Source organism: Hemibagrus wyckioides, linkage group LG01 (genome assembly GCF_019097595.1).
Source record: "Hemibagrus wyckioides isolate EC202008001 linkage group LG01, SWU_Hwy_1.0, whole genome shotgun sequence".
In the NCBI taxonomy this organism is placed as follows: domain Eukaryota; kingdom Metazoa; phylum Chordata; class Actinopteri; order Siluriformes; family Bagridae; genus Hemibagrus; species Hemibagrus wyckioides.
In genome coordinates this window covers 4,184,696-4,203,998 of record NC_080710.1, presented here as the reverse complement: position 1 = coordinate 4,203,998, position 19,303 = coordinate 4,184,696, and the positions used below count along the sequence as shown (strand labels likewise).

Here is a 19,303-nt window from a genome sequence, read left to right as displayed (position 1 = left end):
TCAAATAAAATTATTGAGATTAAGACTATCTAATGCAAAGCAGTAAACCTAGTTGAGAATTGTGTACGTCATGTATGTTTTGTTTTTCAGTACCTTATAATGTTGGTGAAGGTCCATGACCAGTCCAGTTGGGAACACAGAAGTTCCAGACTGAAAACGTATTCCCAGGTAGCAGGGCAAAGGTCAACACCAAACCAACTGTTGTTTCTGAACGTCAGACTGCTGTCCATGAGAAGGCACTTCAGTGTGCAGGAGATCAGTCTGTGGATATCACTTGGAGGCTTCTGGCAAGCAAAATACAAAAAACTTTTCTTTAATGCCAGTTCAATAAAATGTTTCCAGTAATCTGGTGACAAAATTTTATTCTGCCATTTTACTGATCAAACCTAATATAAGGAGGAGTCCTAGAAAAACTGCCGATGCACAAACCATGGAAATAGAAGCTGACACTCAAAATAACCACCAGGTGACCCCATGAAACAGTAGAAATGTACTCAATAACAGGCTATAGTAGAATTACATAATACTGAGACAGTGGTGCTAAACTGCGTCCAATATTTACGTTAGTATTGCACCACGTGGTCATGACGTGAAGCATCAGGTCACAGGATGCGTGTGACGGCCAGCTTACATGCACGTACACGTAGTTAACAGCGAGTATAAATTAGCCATTAAATGCTACTTCAAAATGCAGTTTCAGTGCATTTTAAGAACTGGAACATCCTTAAGCAGTGTAATATGAAATAGACATTTGTTACTTTGCACATTTATCACACTGATCTGTTTTCTTCCTCAATAGGAATTTAGCCTTAAAAGAATTAACAGGAAATGTAGGTTGTATCCATGCGTATGGATGTTTAGTGAAATGCAGCCTGAAGCGTCCTTTGCTGTTATTTATTAGCCTGACCCACACTAGTAAAATAGCCTGAAGGACTGATCTCCTAAATCATCTGATTCTGAAGAAAATGATTCTTATTAGATGAATTGTTAATTTTGTTTAGTTTGAGCTTCCAGGGAATTTGTCCCATATTAAAAAGACGACAGTTCTGGTTGAGATTCACAAAAACTAAGAAACTGTGAAGAACATTGAGAGTCAGTGAGACAGCTGTTTACCTCATCCCAGTGCAGGTACTCGCTGAGGAAGACTAATATGTCTCCTTCAGCTTTCAGTTTGGTCACAGTGTGAATGGCCTGGCACAGTGAGCTGGTGTAGGCAAAAACACTTGGCCATGCTGACATCATGACCAAAATCAGCTTTGGGGCTTCAGGAAAGTCTGCAATGTAACACAAAGATGCCACATCAATACAAAGGTATATATATATACATACATATATATATAAACAAGATACATTTGATGCTCATTATATCATTGTTGTAAACTCAATCCTTTTAAAATAAAAATTAAAATGTCACCTTCTTTCAGAAGCCTGTAGGCCAGGCCATGTGCCTTGTGAAAGTCCCCGGTCTTCTGACACAAGCTCACATAAACCCTACAGAGAAACTGCAGGAGTCCATGTTTTAGACCGGCTCCCTCTGCCTTGATCTTGCACAAAATGGCTGACATGAACTTCTCTGCTAAGGCCTGAGATGGAAGAAAGTCATTAGCCACAGTACAACACAATCAAACTAATCAAATCCAAATTGATCCCTTATGAGCAAGCGTGGGGTAACAGCGACAAGGAACATTCCCTGAGATGATGTGAGGAAGAGGAAACATATTTAAATCATGTATCTGAAACAAATGTAAGAAAATTGTGACTGTATTGTAGATCAGGTTTGGGGAGGCATTGCTTAAGATAAAACCTGGACAAAAATTTAAATGACTCTGTAGGTGTGGGCATGGTCCAAGCAGATAGTGGAAGGCCTATCCCCGAAGATATTATCAGAGGGTGAGGACTAACACAATGGGATGAGATGGGGCCAGTGTCACCATCCAGTGTTGCTAGATGAGGCAGTCCAGTTGGCACAGGGCCACTTGGTGGTGTATTTGTGGGCTAGCAGGCCTCTCCCTTTTTCCTCCCTGCTCTTCCCCCTGTCCTTACACCATGAAACGGGGTCCAATTCCCCTAAAACCCCTAAACCCATCTCCTCCTAGCCATATCTGTCTCTTCCCCTCAAGTTACTGACTCCATAGCCACAGGTGTGGGGGTAATACCTGGGATGGTGTGCTGGACGTTTATATTTCTGGTATTTTGCAGACACCCTTATCCACATATTTCATTAAATGGTTAAGGGCCTTGCTCAGGGGCCCAGTGGCGGCGGCTTGATGGACCTCGGATTCAAACTCGCAACCTTCTAATCAGTAGTCCAATACCTTCACCACTAAGCTAATACATCCCACAGGAAACCCAAGCATTTCCAGGACTAACACCCCCACCTCCATCATGCTGGTCCTCACCCTCTGATACTATATGTGAGACCCTCTAATTCATATCAATTAAAAAAGCTTAATCCACAGCTAGACAAGATAAAGTCTTTTGAATTGAATGCACTATAAATAATATAGAAGACCATCACTTACCGGGTTTTCACTGAAATAAGAAATGACTGAATCTTCTTCGTCAGTTAGACCAGGAAGTTCTGATATTTGAGGAAGAAGACGACCCCTGATGGTAGGCAACACATCAAAACACGATTCCTGAAGAGTCGTGAAGGCAGTGGAGATGAGGGACTGCGTGGTGTTTCCACTGTCCTTAGTCTTGTCTTCTTCCCCATCAGATTTGGGCATGGCTACATCGGTGCTGTCGCTTGGCTTGGCATTTGGAAGCGGTGTAAGGCTTGCAGGATCAGAAGAAGAGTCAAGCCGCTGCCTTTTAGCATTAGTCGGGGATGGCATGCTGGACCTGGGTCTCTTCATCTGATTCACATTTCTGTGAGTGAAGCCTGTGAATGAGAAACGGATGGTTTTATTCACTGGGATATTTGAACTCCTTAGTGGAGCACTCCTGCTTGAAGGGCACATGAAGAGGGCTTGGGAAGAGCTGTATGTCACATTTAATTACCTTTGTCCACTTCCTGCTCGTTCCCAGTTTGGGTAGACGAACACCTTTTCTCTGAAAAGGTAATAACTAGTTTATTACATAGTCAATGCAAATACCTTACGTATCAAAATATACACTCAGCGTCCACTTTATTAGGAACACATGGGACATGATCTCATGGCTGATTGCAGAGCTGCATGAATGTGTACATGTACAAGTGCTCCAAATAAAGTAGATGATGAGCATAACTCTGAGAGAGTTGGGAATTACCTTTGGTAAAACTCTGACGTACGAGGTTTTCCTGCAGAGATGAAAAACAAACATCAACTGCCATGTTTAACACAAGCACATTTAGCTACGTTTAGTTACACTTCCCACTAAAGGTATACTGACATTTTAAACAAAACATTACCTGCATTAAGCGCATGCACTTGTTAAGGTCACTGATTTCTCTCTTCAGGCTCTGGATTTCTTCGTACTGTTTTGCTTTGTCATCTGTGATACGACGAAATTAAAAAAAGTGCCCAGGTCATCACCATGTAACCCAGTCATATAATGTACATGTATTTCACACACTTCAAAAGTATACACACCTTCCAGTGCCCGAATCTGCTGTCTAAGATGTCTGTGACAAAAGGAAAAAACTGATAATTGCATCATTACAAACTGCATGTATTCCAATGGCTCAAGGTTTGGCTCAAGCTTAACTCCTTGCACCTAGTCAGAATAATACAACAGTACTGTGGCTTAGACTATAAGCTCACAAAAAAAGTAGAACACATACAAACAGCACGTGTTGGTGTTCTGCCTCTTGGAATTCATCCTGAGATGTTTTCCTTTCCTCAAAGACTTTGAGGTATCTGAAAAAAGAGAAGTCTTCAACTCTGTTGATAAGGCTGGATCTGCATATGCGTTCACAGAACCCGTGTTATTGATGAACATGTCTGGTTTAAAAGGCTGGAGCTGTAATTATGATATGAAGTAAATGTATTACAAATGTAGGATTGTGTGTGTGTGTGTGTGTGTGTAAAGAAACCATCACCACATTTTTCTTGAGTGAATTTTCAATACTTTATTTTCATTATTATAAAGACCCACGGTAGTTTAGACCTCGAGACCTCGACCACTTTTTAGGACTTCATTTAAACCAAAACAAAGCAAACAATAACAACAACAAACGTTTTATTAACCCTAGATAAGTTAAAACAATACTTGTGCTTGCTCATGATTAAATATTTCTATTTTCGTTCATTCTTTCGTTTTAAACGGTTTTTTTCCACATGATCAGACGAGCAAGCACGAGCTTTTTAAACGTTTCGTTTAGATCACGTGATCATTATTCGCGGTAAAGGAAGATGAAAAACAGCTGAAGAAAGTTACTTACCGGTTTATTGTTCCTTTGTGAAGCTGGAAAAAGGTTGAATAAGTTTGTAAAGATCAGCTGAAAGCGTTTGTGGTGTTTTAAAGAGCGGGTTTGTGTGTGTGTCTCTGTGTGTGTGTGTGTCTCTGTGTGTGTCAATGCGTGACGGAGAGCAGGTGTGACGCTGTCCGAAGTTCTGAAGCCTATTTCGTAACAGAACAGTTGAAGAACGTTCCTAGAAGATTCTGGTTTCCTTGACAACCCAGGATACCATTTGACTAATCGCAGCTACCATTTAACAAGGACAGTAAATGTCTCCTCAGTGTTTAACATGCTGCAACATGATGTTTGGTATTTAACATGTGCGTTTCGTGCACAAGTGTTTAAAGCGCTAACACATATACACTGAACAGGCATAACATTATGACCACCTGCCTAATAATGTGTTGGTGCTGCCAAAACAGCAAACATCATGCACTGTGTATTCTGACCCCTTTCTATCAGAACCAGCATTAACTTCTTCAGCAGTTTGAGCAACAGTAGCTCGTCTGTTGGATCTTATCACACGGGCCAGCCTTCACTCCCCACGTGCATCAATAGGCCTTGGCCACTCATGACCCTGTCGCCGGTTCACCACTGTTCTTTCCTTGGACCACTTTTGATAGATAGTGACCACTGCAGACCGGGAACACCCCACAAGAGCTGCAGTTTTGGAGATGCTCTGATCCAGTCGTCTATCCATCACAATTTGGCCCTTCGTCAAACTCAAAGCTCAAATCCTTACACTTGTCCATTTTTCCTGCTTCTAATACATCGACACTGAGGACAAAATGTTGACTTGCTGCCTAATATATCCCACCCACTAACAGGTGCCATGATGAGGAGATCATCAGTCTTATTCACTTCACCTCTCAGTGGTCATAATGTTATGCCTGATCAGTGTAGGTCCCTACAGAAAGAGTACTTGTGAAGTGAAATTTAATTCATGAGTCAATCCAAACAACGACAAACAGCACAATTTCCATAAATAACCTCTATACCTTCGATTACCAGTCCAACATCTGCTAACACCAGTTCCCTGAACTCTTACCACATAGATTTGCTCCATTTTCTTACAAAAACTGCTACATCAATGCCCTACATAATAGGTTAGGGCAGTGATTCAAGATTCAATTCAATATTCAAGAAGCCTTATTGTCATTTCAACCACATATAGCTGACGCAGTACATAGTGAAATGAAACAACGTTTCTCCAGGACCTGGTGTTACAGAAACATACAACAACAAGTTCAACACAAAAACAACACCACAGAGCTAGGAGGAAGTGTGTCTTAGCCACGTAAAGTGCACAGTGTGCAGCTAGGTGCAAACAGAGCATAGACAAGACAGTGCAAAAGACAATAAATACAAGAAAGACAACACAAAAAACACAGGACATTTAGCGCCGAAAAGAAAGAAAAGAACGTGTACTGGAATGTAAGTGAAATAAAATAGATAAAGTGAAATGATGTAAAAAAAAAAAAAAAAGTATTGTGCAAAAATATTGTGCAAAAATACACAGCAGCAGTTGAGGTAGTGCAAATAGAAATAAACATAAATATAACTATAGCAGCGGATGACAGGTTGAGGTAGTGCAGTAAGTAATGAACAGTATAAATTATGTGTGTGTGTGTGTGCATCCACACAGTCAAGAGAGAGTGTGTGTGTATCTGTGTGTGAGAGAGACAGAGAGTTGTATACAGTTCAGTCCTGTGTGTGTGTGTGTGTGTGTGTGTCTGAGAGAGTGTAGAACAGTTCAGTCCTGAGTGAGAGTGTGTGTGAGAGTGTAGAACAGTTCAGTCCCGGGTGTTGAGGAGCCTGATGGCTTGAGGGAAGAAACTGTTACACAGTCTGGTTGTGAGGCCCGAATGCTCCGGTACCTCTTTCCAGATGGCAGGAGGGTGAAGAGTGTGTGTGAGGGGTGTGTGGGGTCAGCCACAATGCTGTTGGCTTTGAGGATGTAGCGTGCGGTGTAAATGTCTGTGATAGAGGGGAGAGAGACTCCGATGATCTTCTCAGCTGTCCTCACCATCCGCTGAAGGGTCTTGTGATCTGAGACGGTGCAGTTCCCAAACCAGGCAGTGATGCAGCTGCTCAGGACGCTCTCGATGGTCCCTCTGTAGAACACAGTCAGGATGGGGGAAGGGAGATGGGCTTTCCTCAGCCTCCTCAGGAAGTAGAGGCACTGCTGGGCTTTCTTGGTGATGGAGCTGGTGTTAAGTGACCAGGTGAAGTTCTCCACCAGATGGACACCAAGGAATTTGGTGCTCTTGACGATCTCCACAGAGGAGCCGTCGATGGACAGCGGAGAATGGTCACACTGTGTTCTCCTGAAGTCAACAACCATCTCTTTAGTCTTGCCGATGTTCAGGGAGAGGTTGTTGGCTCTGCACCAGGCTGTTAGATGTTGCACCTCCTCTCTGTATGCTGACTCGTCGTTCTTGCTGATGAGACCCACCACGGTCGTGTCATCGGTGAACTTGATGATGTGGTTGGAGCTGTGCATTGCTGCACAGTCGTGAGTCAGCAGAGTGAACAGCAATGGACTGAGCACACAGCCCTGAGGAGCTCCAGTGCTCAGTGTGGTGGTGCTGGAGATGCTGTTCCCGATCCGGACTGACTGAGGTCTCCCAGTCAGGAAATCCAGGATCCAGTTGCAGAGAGAGGTGTTCAGGCGTAGCAGGCTCAGCTTCTCAATCAGCTGCTGAGGGATGATTGTGTTGAATCAGTGAGGTTTTTGTGTCACACCTGAATCTTTTGTAAGCTAGGATCAACATATAATAACAGATAGCATTAAACAGCCCTGGGTTTGGGATTATTAAACTTTTTGATACTGCCATGTACCTTCCTGCATCACTTTAAAGTGTTGTACTGTAAAACATGATGGCTTCCTTAACTCCTTAACTGTCATGACACGTTTTGTATGACACACTGAGGTTTATAAGCTGAAATTAAAATCTAAGTAAATAGTTGTCTGGACCAGGTCAAGTTTTGGGACGATACCAAGGAAGGAATTCTCCTTAAAAACTTAAATGGGAGAATCTGGAAAAAAAAGTGATGTCTGTCCACAGGCCTGAACTGGACATTTACTTATTATCATTTACTTAAAAAACACAGTCAGTTGGCACACAACCTATAGATTACGTGGTCTGGCTTTATGTCTTTTCTTTACATACCCTCTGGTGAGGAGCAGGTCTGTTGCCAGCTGCAGAGGGACACACACCTGCACTGGAAAACTGCCATGGCCTTCTGATTTTTGAAGGTTGAACATATTGAGGACTTCACTGAAGACACAGTAGTAAAAAACCTGTTGAAAATATACAAATTCTACAGTTATTATTTTAAAATGGCCTAGGCTCCATTCAGAATTTCCATTTTTACCAGCTTAGTTGTTTTTGTTTGGTCATCTTTGCCCCTGGGTTGCCCACTGTAGGGTCTGAACAGTGTCTATGAAGACCATAGGCAGTGTGACATTCTGCGTGTTGAACTGAATAATAATCATTAAACCATGATATACAATTATTAAATAAATGAAAACGAACAACAACATACAATTTTGTACAATTTCCAGCCCTCTTAAGTTTTTAAATCGTACTATAAGGTATTCATAATGCAAATCAACACATGATGAACATCGAGGCATGGAATTAAACTAGTAGCAGCTCTTACCTGGTGTGGTATAATGTTTGACCCTCCTTTCGGTTCTAGATGCATGTATGTCGTATTAAATTAAAGGATAAAGCGGAAAAAAGAGACAGTTGTCAGAAGGCACCGGCGGTTCAGATGTCTAAGGGTCAGTCCCTGTGTGGTGATCAAGGCTGCCTGCAGACGTGCTGGAACCTGGTGAAACACTAAATCTGGCTAAGAGTGTGGAAGCCAGTACGTCCCAACCGGGGCTCTGGGGAGGCAGAACAGGGGATTATGATACTCTGGGCTTCATATGTTTCAGTTATCACATTTTTACTACATTATTGTTTTTGCACATACACACTTTACTTATCAAGTTAATATACATCCATAACTTGAATTTTGCAACCATGTGACTCATGCGCCATTGCTGTATTTTGTTTGTTTTTTTATTTACTATTTATCTACTTTTTATTACAATACACTATTCATCCATCTTGCTAGATTAATAAAGAGGCTTAAAATAATTGAAATCTTCCCCAGGATTTGATATCTGACTGTCAGCATTTCCAGTTACTCACTCACACCACCGCCACACTAACCCAGTGAGCCACAGACTCTTACTGGTGGAAAGGGGCTTTTTTTCTGCATATTTATCATTATAAACGCTACTAAACGACAATACTGCATTATTGTTTTCCTGGAATTATATACACATTATCATTATTTATATCCTGCTATTTATTCCTGCAACTACTGCATCGTTGTTTTCCTTGCATTGTCCACCAACTATTATTGTTTAGTTTACATTTATATCTTCCAATTATTTTAATTATAAAATATGTTACACACAGGATGTTTGTACACTGATCTAAAAAGAAATGAGAAACGAGCCGTGGTATTAAATAAAGGTTATTTATTGACATGCTCTGATTGGGAAGAGGAGATCTGTACAGGTTCAGGGTTTCCGGATGAATTATTACATGTTTTTCAGCCAGTCCAAGTTTCTGCCCTGTGGGTCACACGGGTGAGCGGGGACGTCGGGCATGTTTCCATCATCTCGTACAGGAACTGAGAAAAAAACACAAACGAGGATGAAATAAAAAATACTCTGACGGCACAGAGTTAACCAGAGAGACTGAGGTTACATGTACAGGGTTTTATTATATTCAGCCTCTCACCTGGGTAGTTGTATGGCGTGGCTTTGTTTAACATGATCGTGTATTTGGTGTAGGGGCTGACCAGCGGCAGAATCAGTGCTGCAAAAAAAAAACCCCATAAAATTACATACATTTAATATTAACCATTTCTTATTAATAAGAAACATTTCTGCAACCTGAGAAACACAATCTCATCTTTTAGTGAGAAATTCAAATACACAGAAGACCAATTTTGTGTGCTAATACACTATATTGCCAAAAGTTTTGGGACGTCTGCTTTTCCATGCACATGAATGTAATATGGAGTTGTCTCCCGCCCTTTACAGCTATAACAGCTTCAGCTCTTCTGGGAAGGCTTTCCACAAGGTTTAGGAGTGTGTTTATGGGAATTTTTGACCGTTCCTCTAGAAGCGCATTTGTGAGGTCAGGCACCAATGTTGGACGAGAAGGTCTGGCTCAGTCTCCTCTCTAATTCAGTTAGTTCCTCCACACCAAACTCTCTCATCCATGTCTTTATGGACCTTGCTTTGGTCACTGGTGTGCAGTCATGTTGGAACAGGAAGGGGTCATCCCCAAACTGTTCCCACAAAGTTGGGAGAATGAAATTGTCCAAAATGTCTTGGTATGAAGCTGAAGCATTAGGAGTTCCTTTCAGTGGAACTAAGGGGCCGAGCCCAACCCCTGAATTCAGTGATTTGGAGGGGGGTCCCAAAACTTTTGGCAGTATAGTGTATTCAAGTCACATTCAAGCCATCCTGACAGGATCCAGCAAGAAAAGACATAACACTTCAACAGCCGCAAGACAAAGCAGGTTTATGTCTCAAAAATATCTCAACTTGATTTATAATAATATTTGAATTTTAATAATGACTCACACAGCTTTCACATCCAGCTGATGGTCTTAATTTGCGTCCCAGTTTAATCAGTACTTCTGAATGAAGAGGTTTTTGATTTGAGACGCAGCTCATGACAACATAAAATCTTAAGGAGAAACAGAGGCACCTAATGGACAGGGATGTTTCGGCTCTGTCCAGTGGAGGCCTCTGTTGTGTCTTTCAGATGTTATTAGGTTTACACAATATTCAAAATGGACATGAGGAGTTTCCTCCCCCAAAATGTTTTTGTATGACCTGCACTATATGATTGATTAGACAGACAGAGAGAGAGCGGTAGATAGATAGATGGGTGTCTGGATGGATGGATGGATGGATGGATGGATGGATGGATGGATGGATGGATGGATAGATAGATAGATAGATACACAGACAGACAAACAGGCAGGCAGACACACAAAGAGAGAGAGAGAGACAGACAGACAGATAGATAAATACACAGACAGGCAGGCAAACAGATACACAGACAGACAGAGAGAGAGATAGAGACAGACAGGCAGGCAAACAGATACACAGACAGACAGAGAGAGAGATACAGATACACAGACAGACAGAGAGAGAGATACAGATACACAGACAGACAGAGAGAGAGATACAGATACACAGACAGACAGAGAGAGAGATACAGATACACAGACAGACAGAGAGAGAGATACAGATACACAGACAGACAGAGAGAGAGATACAGATACACAGACAGACAGAGAGAGAGATACAGATACACAGACAGACAGAGAGAGAGATACAGATACACAGACAGACAGAGAGAGAGATACAGATACACAGACAGACAGAGAGAGAGATACAGATACACAGACAGACAGAGAGAGAGATACAGATACACAGACAGACAGAGAGAGAGATACAGATACACAGACAGACAGAGAGAGAGATACAGATACACAGACAGACAGAGAGAGAGATACAGATACACAGACAGACAGAGAGAGAGATACAGATACACAGACAGACAGAGAGAGAGATACAGATACACAGACAGACAGAGAGAGAGATACAGATACACAGACAGACAGAGAGAGAGATACAGATACACAGACAGACAGAGAGAGAGAGACAGATACACAGACAGACAGAGAGAGAGAGACAGATACACAGACAGACAGAGAGAGAGATACAGATACACAGACAGACAGAGAGAGAGATACAGATACACAGACAGACAGAGAGAGAGATACAGATACACAGACAGACAGAGAGAGAGATACAGATACACAGACAGACAGAGAGAGAGATACAGATACACAGACAGACAGAGAGAGAGATACAGATACACAGACAGACAGAGAGAGAGATACAGATACACAGACAGACAGAGAGAGAGATACAGATACACAGACAGACAGAGAGAGAGATACAGATACACAGACAGACAGAGAGAGAGATACAGATACACAGACAGACAGAGAGAGAGATACAGATAGACAGACAGAGAGAGAGATACAGATACACAGACAGACAGAGAGAGAGATACAGATACACAGACAGACAGACAGACATTTTATTCATCCCAATGAATAAATTTACAAATAAGCTTCTCCTTTGAGTAACTGAACTAATAGGACTGCAGTTCAGTACAGTGGGATTGAAATGAAAATGTTTTGGATCAGAGGAAAAGATTGTTTTGAGCTCAGATCCATCACAGCACTGACCAGCGATGCCGAGGCCACAGGCTGCGGTCACCACGGGCTCCTTATTCCAGGCGTTTCTCAGGAAATTTCCGACTGAAACAATAAAAAACAAAAACAATGCGATACAGATTTAATCCACGTGCAGACTGAAAATAAGATGTGAACGCAGTATAATTCATCTGTATGTGTAATGTTATTATAAACATCTACAGATGAACTTTCTCTGATCTAAAAAAGACCACAGATTCAACCTATACTCTACAGCACCGCCAGCCCCAAGGTCACTTCCGACTCAAAAACGCCGAAATACAAGCCATTTCGATTAGGCATCAAGTTTAAACACGTTCAAAATACAATTTCAGTTCAATATATTAATCATAATCACTGTTACAGTAACATATCACGAATTTAAAGGAGATATCTTGCAGGTGAACACTTACTGCCCGCCATGTTGGCTCGTGTAGTTCTGTCTACAGCTCCTACTGGGAAATGTAGTCCGAATTACGGTGACAGTTCCCGCTACGGATCGGAGCTAAAGGAATGACGTGTTTTAAACGAGACGTAATTATGCTCAAATTTTAAAGAGAAGATTGTTATGAAAAAAAATGAAAAACAAAAATAAATGATAAAAATGATATTGTATCTAACCTTGAACTGTATTAGTGGTAGCGTAAATAAGTGAATTTATATGTGACGTACTTAACATGCGACCCCATAGTGCAGTCTATATTTGTTCGTTTATTTATTTATTTAATATAATTATTATTTAAGCATCCCCCCCCAAGAAATTATATTAGACACGCAACCATTTTAGCATTATTGTACAATCATATTGTACCATTATTTAAATATAGAATTTGGTTAACGTTACCAGCTCCCGTTCTATAGTAAACCTGTGACGTAATTAAAATGCGACCTGAACCGTCTTCACTGCTGTTAGAAAAGCTGTTTGGTATAATAAACGTGTTGAAATATTATGTACGACGTGATTTTTTTCCCTTCAGAAATTATATTAGACACGCAACTATTGTAGTATTATTGTACAATCATTACACAGAATTTGGAGTAACGTTACCATCCCCGGTTTGATAGTAAACCTGTGACGTAATTAAGATGCGACCTGAACCGTCTTCGCTGCTGTAGAAGAGCTGTTTGATTTAATGAACGTGTTGAAAGATTATGTGTGACGTGATTATGTATTATTATTATTATTACCTTCTCAAGAGATAAATTGAAAACACTCTCGTGCTGATGCGACACCGAACAAGTTACTCTTTCATTCGCTAGCGGTGTTAAAAGTAAGTCATGTGTTGTAGTTGCTCGTGTCCTTGTTTTTGTCAACATGTAAATAAACTGAACTATGTCCAGTTATGTTGGTTTAAAGTTGCTGGGAATTCACACTCATACATACATTTCTCATGTGGTACAAGCAATGCATGATGGGAAAATGTTATCAGGTTTCATGTGTTGCTGGTGCTTCATATCTAACCTGTGCTGTAGATGATGGAGGATTTCTCAGGCCTTGCTTTGCCTCCTCTCTTCGGTGGTCACATCCTGGAGGCTGAGCTGGAGGCTGCGGGGGTCGAGCTCTCGTCAGGAGCCACAGAGATCTTGGAGAGTGGAGGACCCCCTCAGGAGGTACAGAAGGACACAAGAGACGTTGATAAGAAGAAATATCAGGCTCTGAGCAAAAGGGTTAAGGAGCTCGAACAAGTGCGTAAGCGCCTTTCAGGATGTGTTGTGTGTGTGTGTGTGTTTAATATGACTGTGATTTTGTTTATGTATAAACGTGTGATTTGTTCTCTCTCAGGTGAACGAGAGGACCCTTGCACGCCTTCACCACGTCCAGAGACTCACACGCAGATTGAAGAAAGAGAGAAGGCAAGACAACTCGTATGATGAAAAGGGGGATGTGATGATACAATATATTGCCAAAAATTTTGGGACACCCTCCAAATCATTGAGTTCAGGTGGTGTTTTTCAGGGGTTGGTCTCGGCCCCTTAGTTCCAGTGAAAGGAGCTCTTAATGCTTCAGCTTCATACCAAGACATTTTGGACAATTTCATTTTCCCAACTTTGTGGGGAACAGTTTGGGGATGACCCCTTCCTGTTCCAACATGACTGCACACCAGTGACCAAAGCAAGGTCCATAAAGACATGGATGAGGGAGTTTGGTGTAGAGGAACTTGACTGGCCTGCACAGAGTCCTGACCTCAACCCCATAGAACACCTTTGGGATGAATTGGAGCGGAGACTGTGAGCCAGGCCAAAACTGGGACGTCTGCCTTTACATGCACATGACTGTAATTATGTTTACATTCATGTGCATGTAAAGTAAGGTTTAGGAGTGTGTGTTTAGAAGCACATTTGTGAGGTCAGGCACTGATGTTGGACGAGAAGGTCTGGCTCACAGTCTCCGCTCTAATTCATCCCAAAGGTGTTCTATGAGGTTGAGGTCAGGACTCTGTGCAGGCCAGTCAAGTTCCTCCACACCAAACTCGCTCACACTTTGGTGTCCCAAAACTTTTGCCAATATAGTGTATAACACCATGAAGTGACTAGATTTCTGTAGAAGTTTAATGAAAAGTTTAAATGATGATGTTTTATGGCATGCATGTGTGTATGTGTGTGTTAGGTTCCTCATGAAGACCCTGGATGCATATGGAGACGATTACAGGAAGGCTGAACTCACGATACCTCTAGAGGTGAGAGACACTTCCTGTCTAAGATAACACACTCATGAGAAAATTGCACAACCCACACAGACCAATGACACGCGTTTTAACAGGATGAGGGCGGAGCCAATATGGACGGCACCCCTGGAGGAGATGACGGCGGCTCTTCCCCATCCGTCACCAACCAGTCAGCATGCGGAGTGAAGAGAAAGCGGCACCGAGTTCCGAAGGAGAAAGAGAGAGACGCTCAGGTGCGAGGTCGAAACACTGTTCAACGATTTCACTGTCTCAAACGCTTTGATGTTGTGTCTCTATTTCTGTGTTTATAGGCCGAGTCAGAGCTGTGTGTGATGTCCGAGACTCCGTTCACGGCGTTCCCGAGCCCAAACTCCCTCTCGCACTGAGCTCCACCTCTCCTGAAGATAACGTGTGTACATGCTAAAATGTAGTTTAGAGCGCCGAGGCTGATTTGCTCCAGGTACAGGAACCTCACAGGCACCAGTTTAGGGCTGTTTAACCCAAATGTCCAAATCATGACACTTTGTCTTGTGCTGTCTGTTAAAACGGATGTCTCAGAGTTGTAGAGGGCGTGGCCTGAAGAGATTATTTGGATGAAAACATTAACAATTAGGTAAAAAAAATTTTAAAAGTGTCTTTTTTTGAGCCGAATGAAGTCTCTGATTCAGACATGCAGTTTGTGTTAAGATGCTAAACCGGTAGCTACAAGAGTCCTTTATTTGTTAGCTTTATATAGCCTTGAGAATTGTGTACATTTATATTTTGGCTGAATTCCTTTTAAATGTAAAGCTATTTATTATTCTGAAAGTGAACATCTCGTTAAAAGTGATTGTGTTACAGTGAATCGTTTTCACACTGAGCCTCATTTTGTAATTTTTTTTTAATAAACAGATGTAAATATTATTTGTAATATTTTGTCATATTACAGTGAGGAGTCTGCACTCTTAACAACAGAAAAGGGCATTAGTTTTACATTTTTACACACACACACACACACACACAATCTATCTATGTTTGCCGTATCGGTTGAAGCGGCGATACAGGAAGCGCAGTCTCTTCTCCAGCGTCAGTCTGTCCTCGGTCATCATGCGATCTCCCACCATCCTCTTCTTACGCGTCAGCCGCTGGTACTCGTTACCACGGAAACCGCGCAGCCACACAGGCCCTCTGATCAGCTGTTTCGGGTGGGCTTTAAAATCTCCTGAGCGGAACAATTCAATAGTATGAAAATCTCTCATCCCTTTATGGTTGCTATGGTGATTGGCGCCTACTTATTTAACATTTCGGTGAATGACCTCTTGTTTGGCCAACACAAACTTTTGTGTTTGCCAGAGTTTTGCATACATAAATAAAATTAGCAGCCTGTAAACCAATCAAATTTGTTGGCAAGTGTCCACCATTTTCATGATGAGTAAACCACTGTTGTCATGGTTACACAGTATGATGATGAGACAAAATCTACTTTAGAGGTATCCTCTTATCAGTAAACAAAGACACACCTGCCACCCAATCAGAAGCATGCATTTTAGGCCTTCAGTGTAGTCAGTAATGGTTGCTGTGGTGACTGAAGGCATGTGCAAAGCCTGGCTGAGTGATGAACAGAATTAGTGTGTGTGTGTGTCTGTCTAACGCTGCTTACCCAGAATGCCGATGTTGTCGTAGACGCCGTACATGCTCCTCTTCTCCGTCCATCGGTCCACCTGCTTCAGGGGCAGGATGGTGTGCATCCGTACACGTAAACACGCTCCTAAAACACAAACACACAGAGATATGGTTTACTGATCTTCAAGAAGAAATCAGGGAACACCTGGAGAACCCATGCGGCGTGGCACTAGACCCCAACCACGTGAAAACGTGATTCATCAGACCAGGCCACCACCTTCCATTGCTCCGTGGTCCAGTTCTGTTGCTCACGTGTCCATTGTTGGTGCTTTTGCTGGTGCACATAGGTCAGCATGGGCACCCTGACTGGTCTGCGGTCTCATACACAACAAACTGTGATGCACTGTGACCCCTTTCTATCAGAACCAGCATCTTCAGCAACAGTAGCTCGTCTGTTGGATCGGATCACACGGTCCAGCCTTCTCTCCCCACGAGCATCAATGAACCATGACCCTGTCGCCGGTTCACCACTGTTCCTTCCTTGGTCCACTTTTGATAGATACTGACCACTGCAGACCAGGAACATCCTACAAGAGCTGCAGTTTTGGAGAAGCTATCTAGCCATCACAATTTGGCTACAACTCGAAGCTCAGAAGTCTTAAACTTGTCCAATTTTCCTGTTTCTAACATCGACTTTGAGGACAAAACGTAACAGTAACAGATCCTCACCTGTGTGAAGGTGTGAGGCACAGAGCTGCAGGGAGCTTCTCCACAGTGACACTCCGGTGTTCAATAAACTCCCCAAAACAGACATGTTCCTAAACACACACACACACACACAGGTTAGAAATCTCCTCACAAACCTCCACACACGGGGCTCGCGCAGGGACGGCTTTAACCTTGAGCCCTCTCACAGGCGCGTGCATTCCTTTCGTTAAAGTAACATTATAAATAAATAGAGCCGTACCTCAGTCACAAGCCACCGAACCTCATTAAACACCGCGGAAACTCACACAAATGAGTTTACACCCAAATACCGTGTGTGTGTGTGTGTGTGTGTCCACTCGCCTCAGCGTGCTAACACAACACTAGCATGTCAGGCGCGTGAAGGAAGCGCCGGTTTTTTTATTTCAAATTAAAAGTCCTGGCGCGAGGAGATTTCAAACGTCAAAAGAATACAAATAATACACAATACAAATTATATAATAATAAATCTAGAAATAAAGCCATTTTAAGCCATTAAAACGGTTTAAACACAGGTCAAGCGACCTTCACAACAGCAAAAACGTAGCAAAAAAAATAAAACGTACAAAATCTCCAACAATAGCATTTCTAACTCTCCCTGCTGGCTAACCCAATTCTATCTTAAAATATTTTATTCATTTTTTTATTCATAAATTTATCCATAATTGGTTGTGAAACGTATTAGTGTAAATTCAACGCACTGCTAGCTAAACATTCTGGAAAATTCCACGCCACCCAACATTTTCTGGAGTTCATGTGAAGAAGAAAAGCACATTATCTCATTCTTATCGATTTTCACAACCCTGCTGCCCAAATTGTAAACTGAAAAGAAAATTATTACATAATGTCCTCATGAATTTAAAATTTCCACAAATTGTAATTTTTGTGGATCAAAACATCTTCAAAATCTGCTTGATGAAACCTCTTTATTTTCCTTCAGCAGAATGATGGTGAGTATTTTACACGTTCGTAAACAAGAGCTCTGAGATGGAGTAAGATCAAGTAAATATTTTTTAGTTCTTTGAATTGGGTTTCTATGACTCCTTAATGACAGGCGGAAAGTTCCTGACTGGCAATTTTTATAAAGGGTTCATGCTTCCTGTTCCTCCTGATAGATGGAGATGGAGACAGCGCTGTAGGGATCCAGGACGATCTGGGAACATCGCACGATGCTGACAAGCAGGAACACACAGAGCAGGAAAAAGAAGAAAATAGCAAAGCCCAAATCCACGTCCACGTCTAGCCACGACTCGGCTGGAGATACGTCCATGCTTGGTCCATCCACTGCGGAACGAACAAACATTTTGGTTGTTTGTTAGCTTCTTACATGTGTAACCAGTGTCATCATACTTTTTTTTTTCTTTACTTAAATAACATCCTATGAATAGTTCATCAGGTTTCCCAATTAAAATGGTCAAATCATCTTTGGTTAACATTAATAATCTGTAAAAACTCTTTGAAGAAAAGACCAAAATGGGAATACATAAATGAATGGAGCCCAAATCCATTCTAATCTTCAGCACTATAATTTATTTGACTCAAAATGTCTTAAATCTTCACAGACCTTTAGTTCATCAAAGTTCTTGGAGCACCAATTTCTTTCTTAATATTCAAAAGTCACACGTCTACATACGATACATTTAAACCCAACACACCTTTGATTATTAAGCTGTAAAAAATTACCCCAGCCTTTAAATAAGGGAAGGATCCTTCATTACGGTCCATAAAGTTGCAAGGAAGTCTTTATGATGTTTCCTCAGTCCTTGATTTGATGAGCTAGACCATCACCAATCCCACGTCCCATCCTTCTTCGGTACTTTGCAGTCGTGTATCTCTATAAATAATTCATCTCTGTTCGAATTAAACTCACCAAAAACGTTGTTGATTGGCTCAAACGTGATTATTAGATAAAGATAAAGCCTTCTGGATGGCGAGGGCTGAATTCCTTGTAGGTAACTGACCCTGTTGATCTTGATCTCCTTTGGCTACTTCTATTACTTATGCTGAAAGTTTTAGTGTCCACACACACACACAGAGCACCTGCGTCCCCAATAAATACTTAAAAAGTGGAGTTTGGTGACCAATCAGGTGTTTAAGGATTAAAACATTACTGAAGCAAGCAAAAAAAATTTTTTTTTTTTGCATACACCAATTGGACCTGCTCTAAACTCAAGCCATACTGTGATGGGGATATCAGATAAGGGGATTTGTGGATTTAGGGAACATTATGATGGAATTCACCTTGGTCAGGTATATTAGACCAATAACTTCACGTGCAACATCTCAATCGCTGCTAATGGAGCGTTGAAGGAAAACATCCAGAAATCTAAGGGGTATGTAAATCACCTGACCTTCACTGCTCCTGAAACTTTTGAGCACTTCACTGATGTACCAACCCAGTGGGAAGTGATGTGTTGTTAAAGGAAAATAACATCAATGACACAAAGCTTAGATGAGTCTGGAACAGAAACTGTAAAATGTTCAGTGAGGTTCATGCACTGACAAGCTCCGCCTCTCGTGAAACTTTCCTCTGCTGTTGTCATGATCCGCGTCT

At 41.8% G+C, this 19,303-nt stretch overlaps 4 protein-coding genes across 4 annotated transcripts; 1 reads left to right on the top strand and 3 right to left on the bottom strand.

The window, feature by feature from the left end:
- Positions 1-8,909: 8,909 nt before the first annotated feature.
- On the bottom strand, positions 8,910-12,236 carry ndufa3 (NADH:ubiquinone oxidoreductase subunit A3). The gene is made up of 4 exons (XM_058401879.1): positions 12,151-12,236; positions 11,732-11,803; positions 9,190-9,267; positions 8,910-9,079 (listed from the first exon to the last, which is right to left on the bottom strand). Exons 1-4 carry the CDS (start codon positions 12,158-12,160, stop codon positions 8,988-8,990), a joined length of 252 nt encoding a protein of 83 aa, XP_058257862.1. The 5' UTR covers positions 12,161-12,236; the 3' UTR covers positions 8,910-8,987.
- A 434-nt stretch (positions 12,237-12,670) lies between these two features.
- tfpt (TCF3 (E2A) fusion partner) lies at positions 12,671-15,313 on the top strand. Its single transcript, XM_058401868.1, has 6 exons — positions 12,671-13,008; positions 13,211-13,423; positions 13,521-13,591; positions 14,346-14,415; positions 14,499-14,636; positions 14,715-15,313. Exons 2-6 carry the CDS (start codon positions 13,211-13,213, stop codon positions 14,787-14,789), a joined length of 567 nt encoding a protein of 188 aa, XP_058257851.1. The 5' UTR covers positions 12,671-13,008; the 3' UTR covers positions 14,790-15,313.
- On the bottom strand, positions 15,269-17,120 carry mrpl51 (mitochondrial ribosomal protein L51). The gene is made up of 4 exons (XM_058401869.1): positions 16,973-17,120; positions 16,735-16,823; positions 16,043-16,150; positions 15,269-15,604 (listed from the first exon to the last, which is right to left on the bottom strand). The coding sequence occupies exons 2-4, from the start codon at positions 16,817-16,819 to the stop codon at positions 15,408-15,410; spliced, it is 390 nt and encodes a 129-aa protein (XP_058257852.1). The 5' UTR covers positions 16,820-16,823; positions 16,973-17,120; the 3' UTR covers positions 15,269-15,407.
- A 61-nt stretch (positions 17,121-17,181) lies between these two features.
- LOC131361052 (cortexin domain-containing 1 protein-like) lies at positions 17,182-18,072 on the bottom strand. The gene has a single exon (XM_058401893.1). The coding sequence runs from the start codon at positions 18,050-18,052 to the stop codon at positions 17,840-17,842; it is 213 nt and encodes a 70-aa protein (XP_058257876.1). The 5' UTR covers positions 18,053-18,072; the 3' UTR covers positions 17,182-17,839.
- Positions 18,073-19,303: the final 1,231 nt, after the last annotated feature.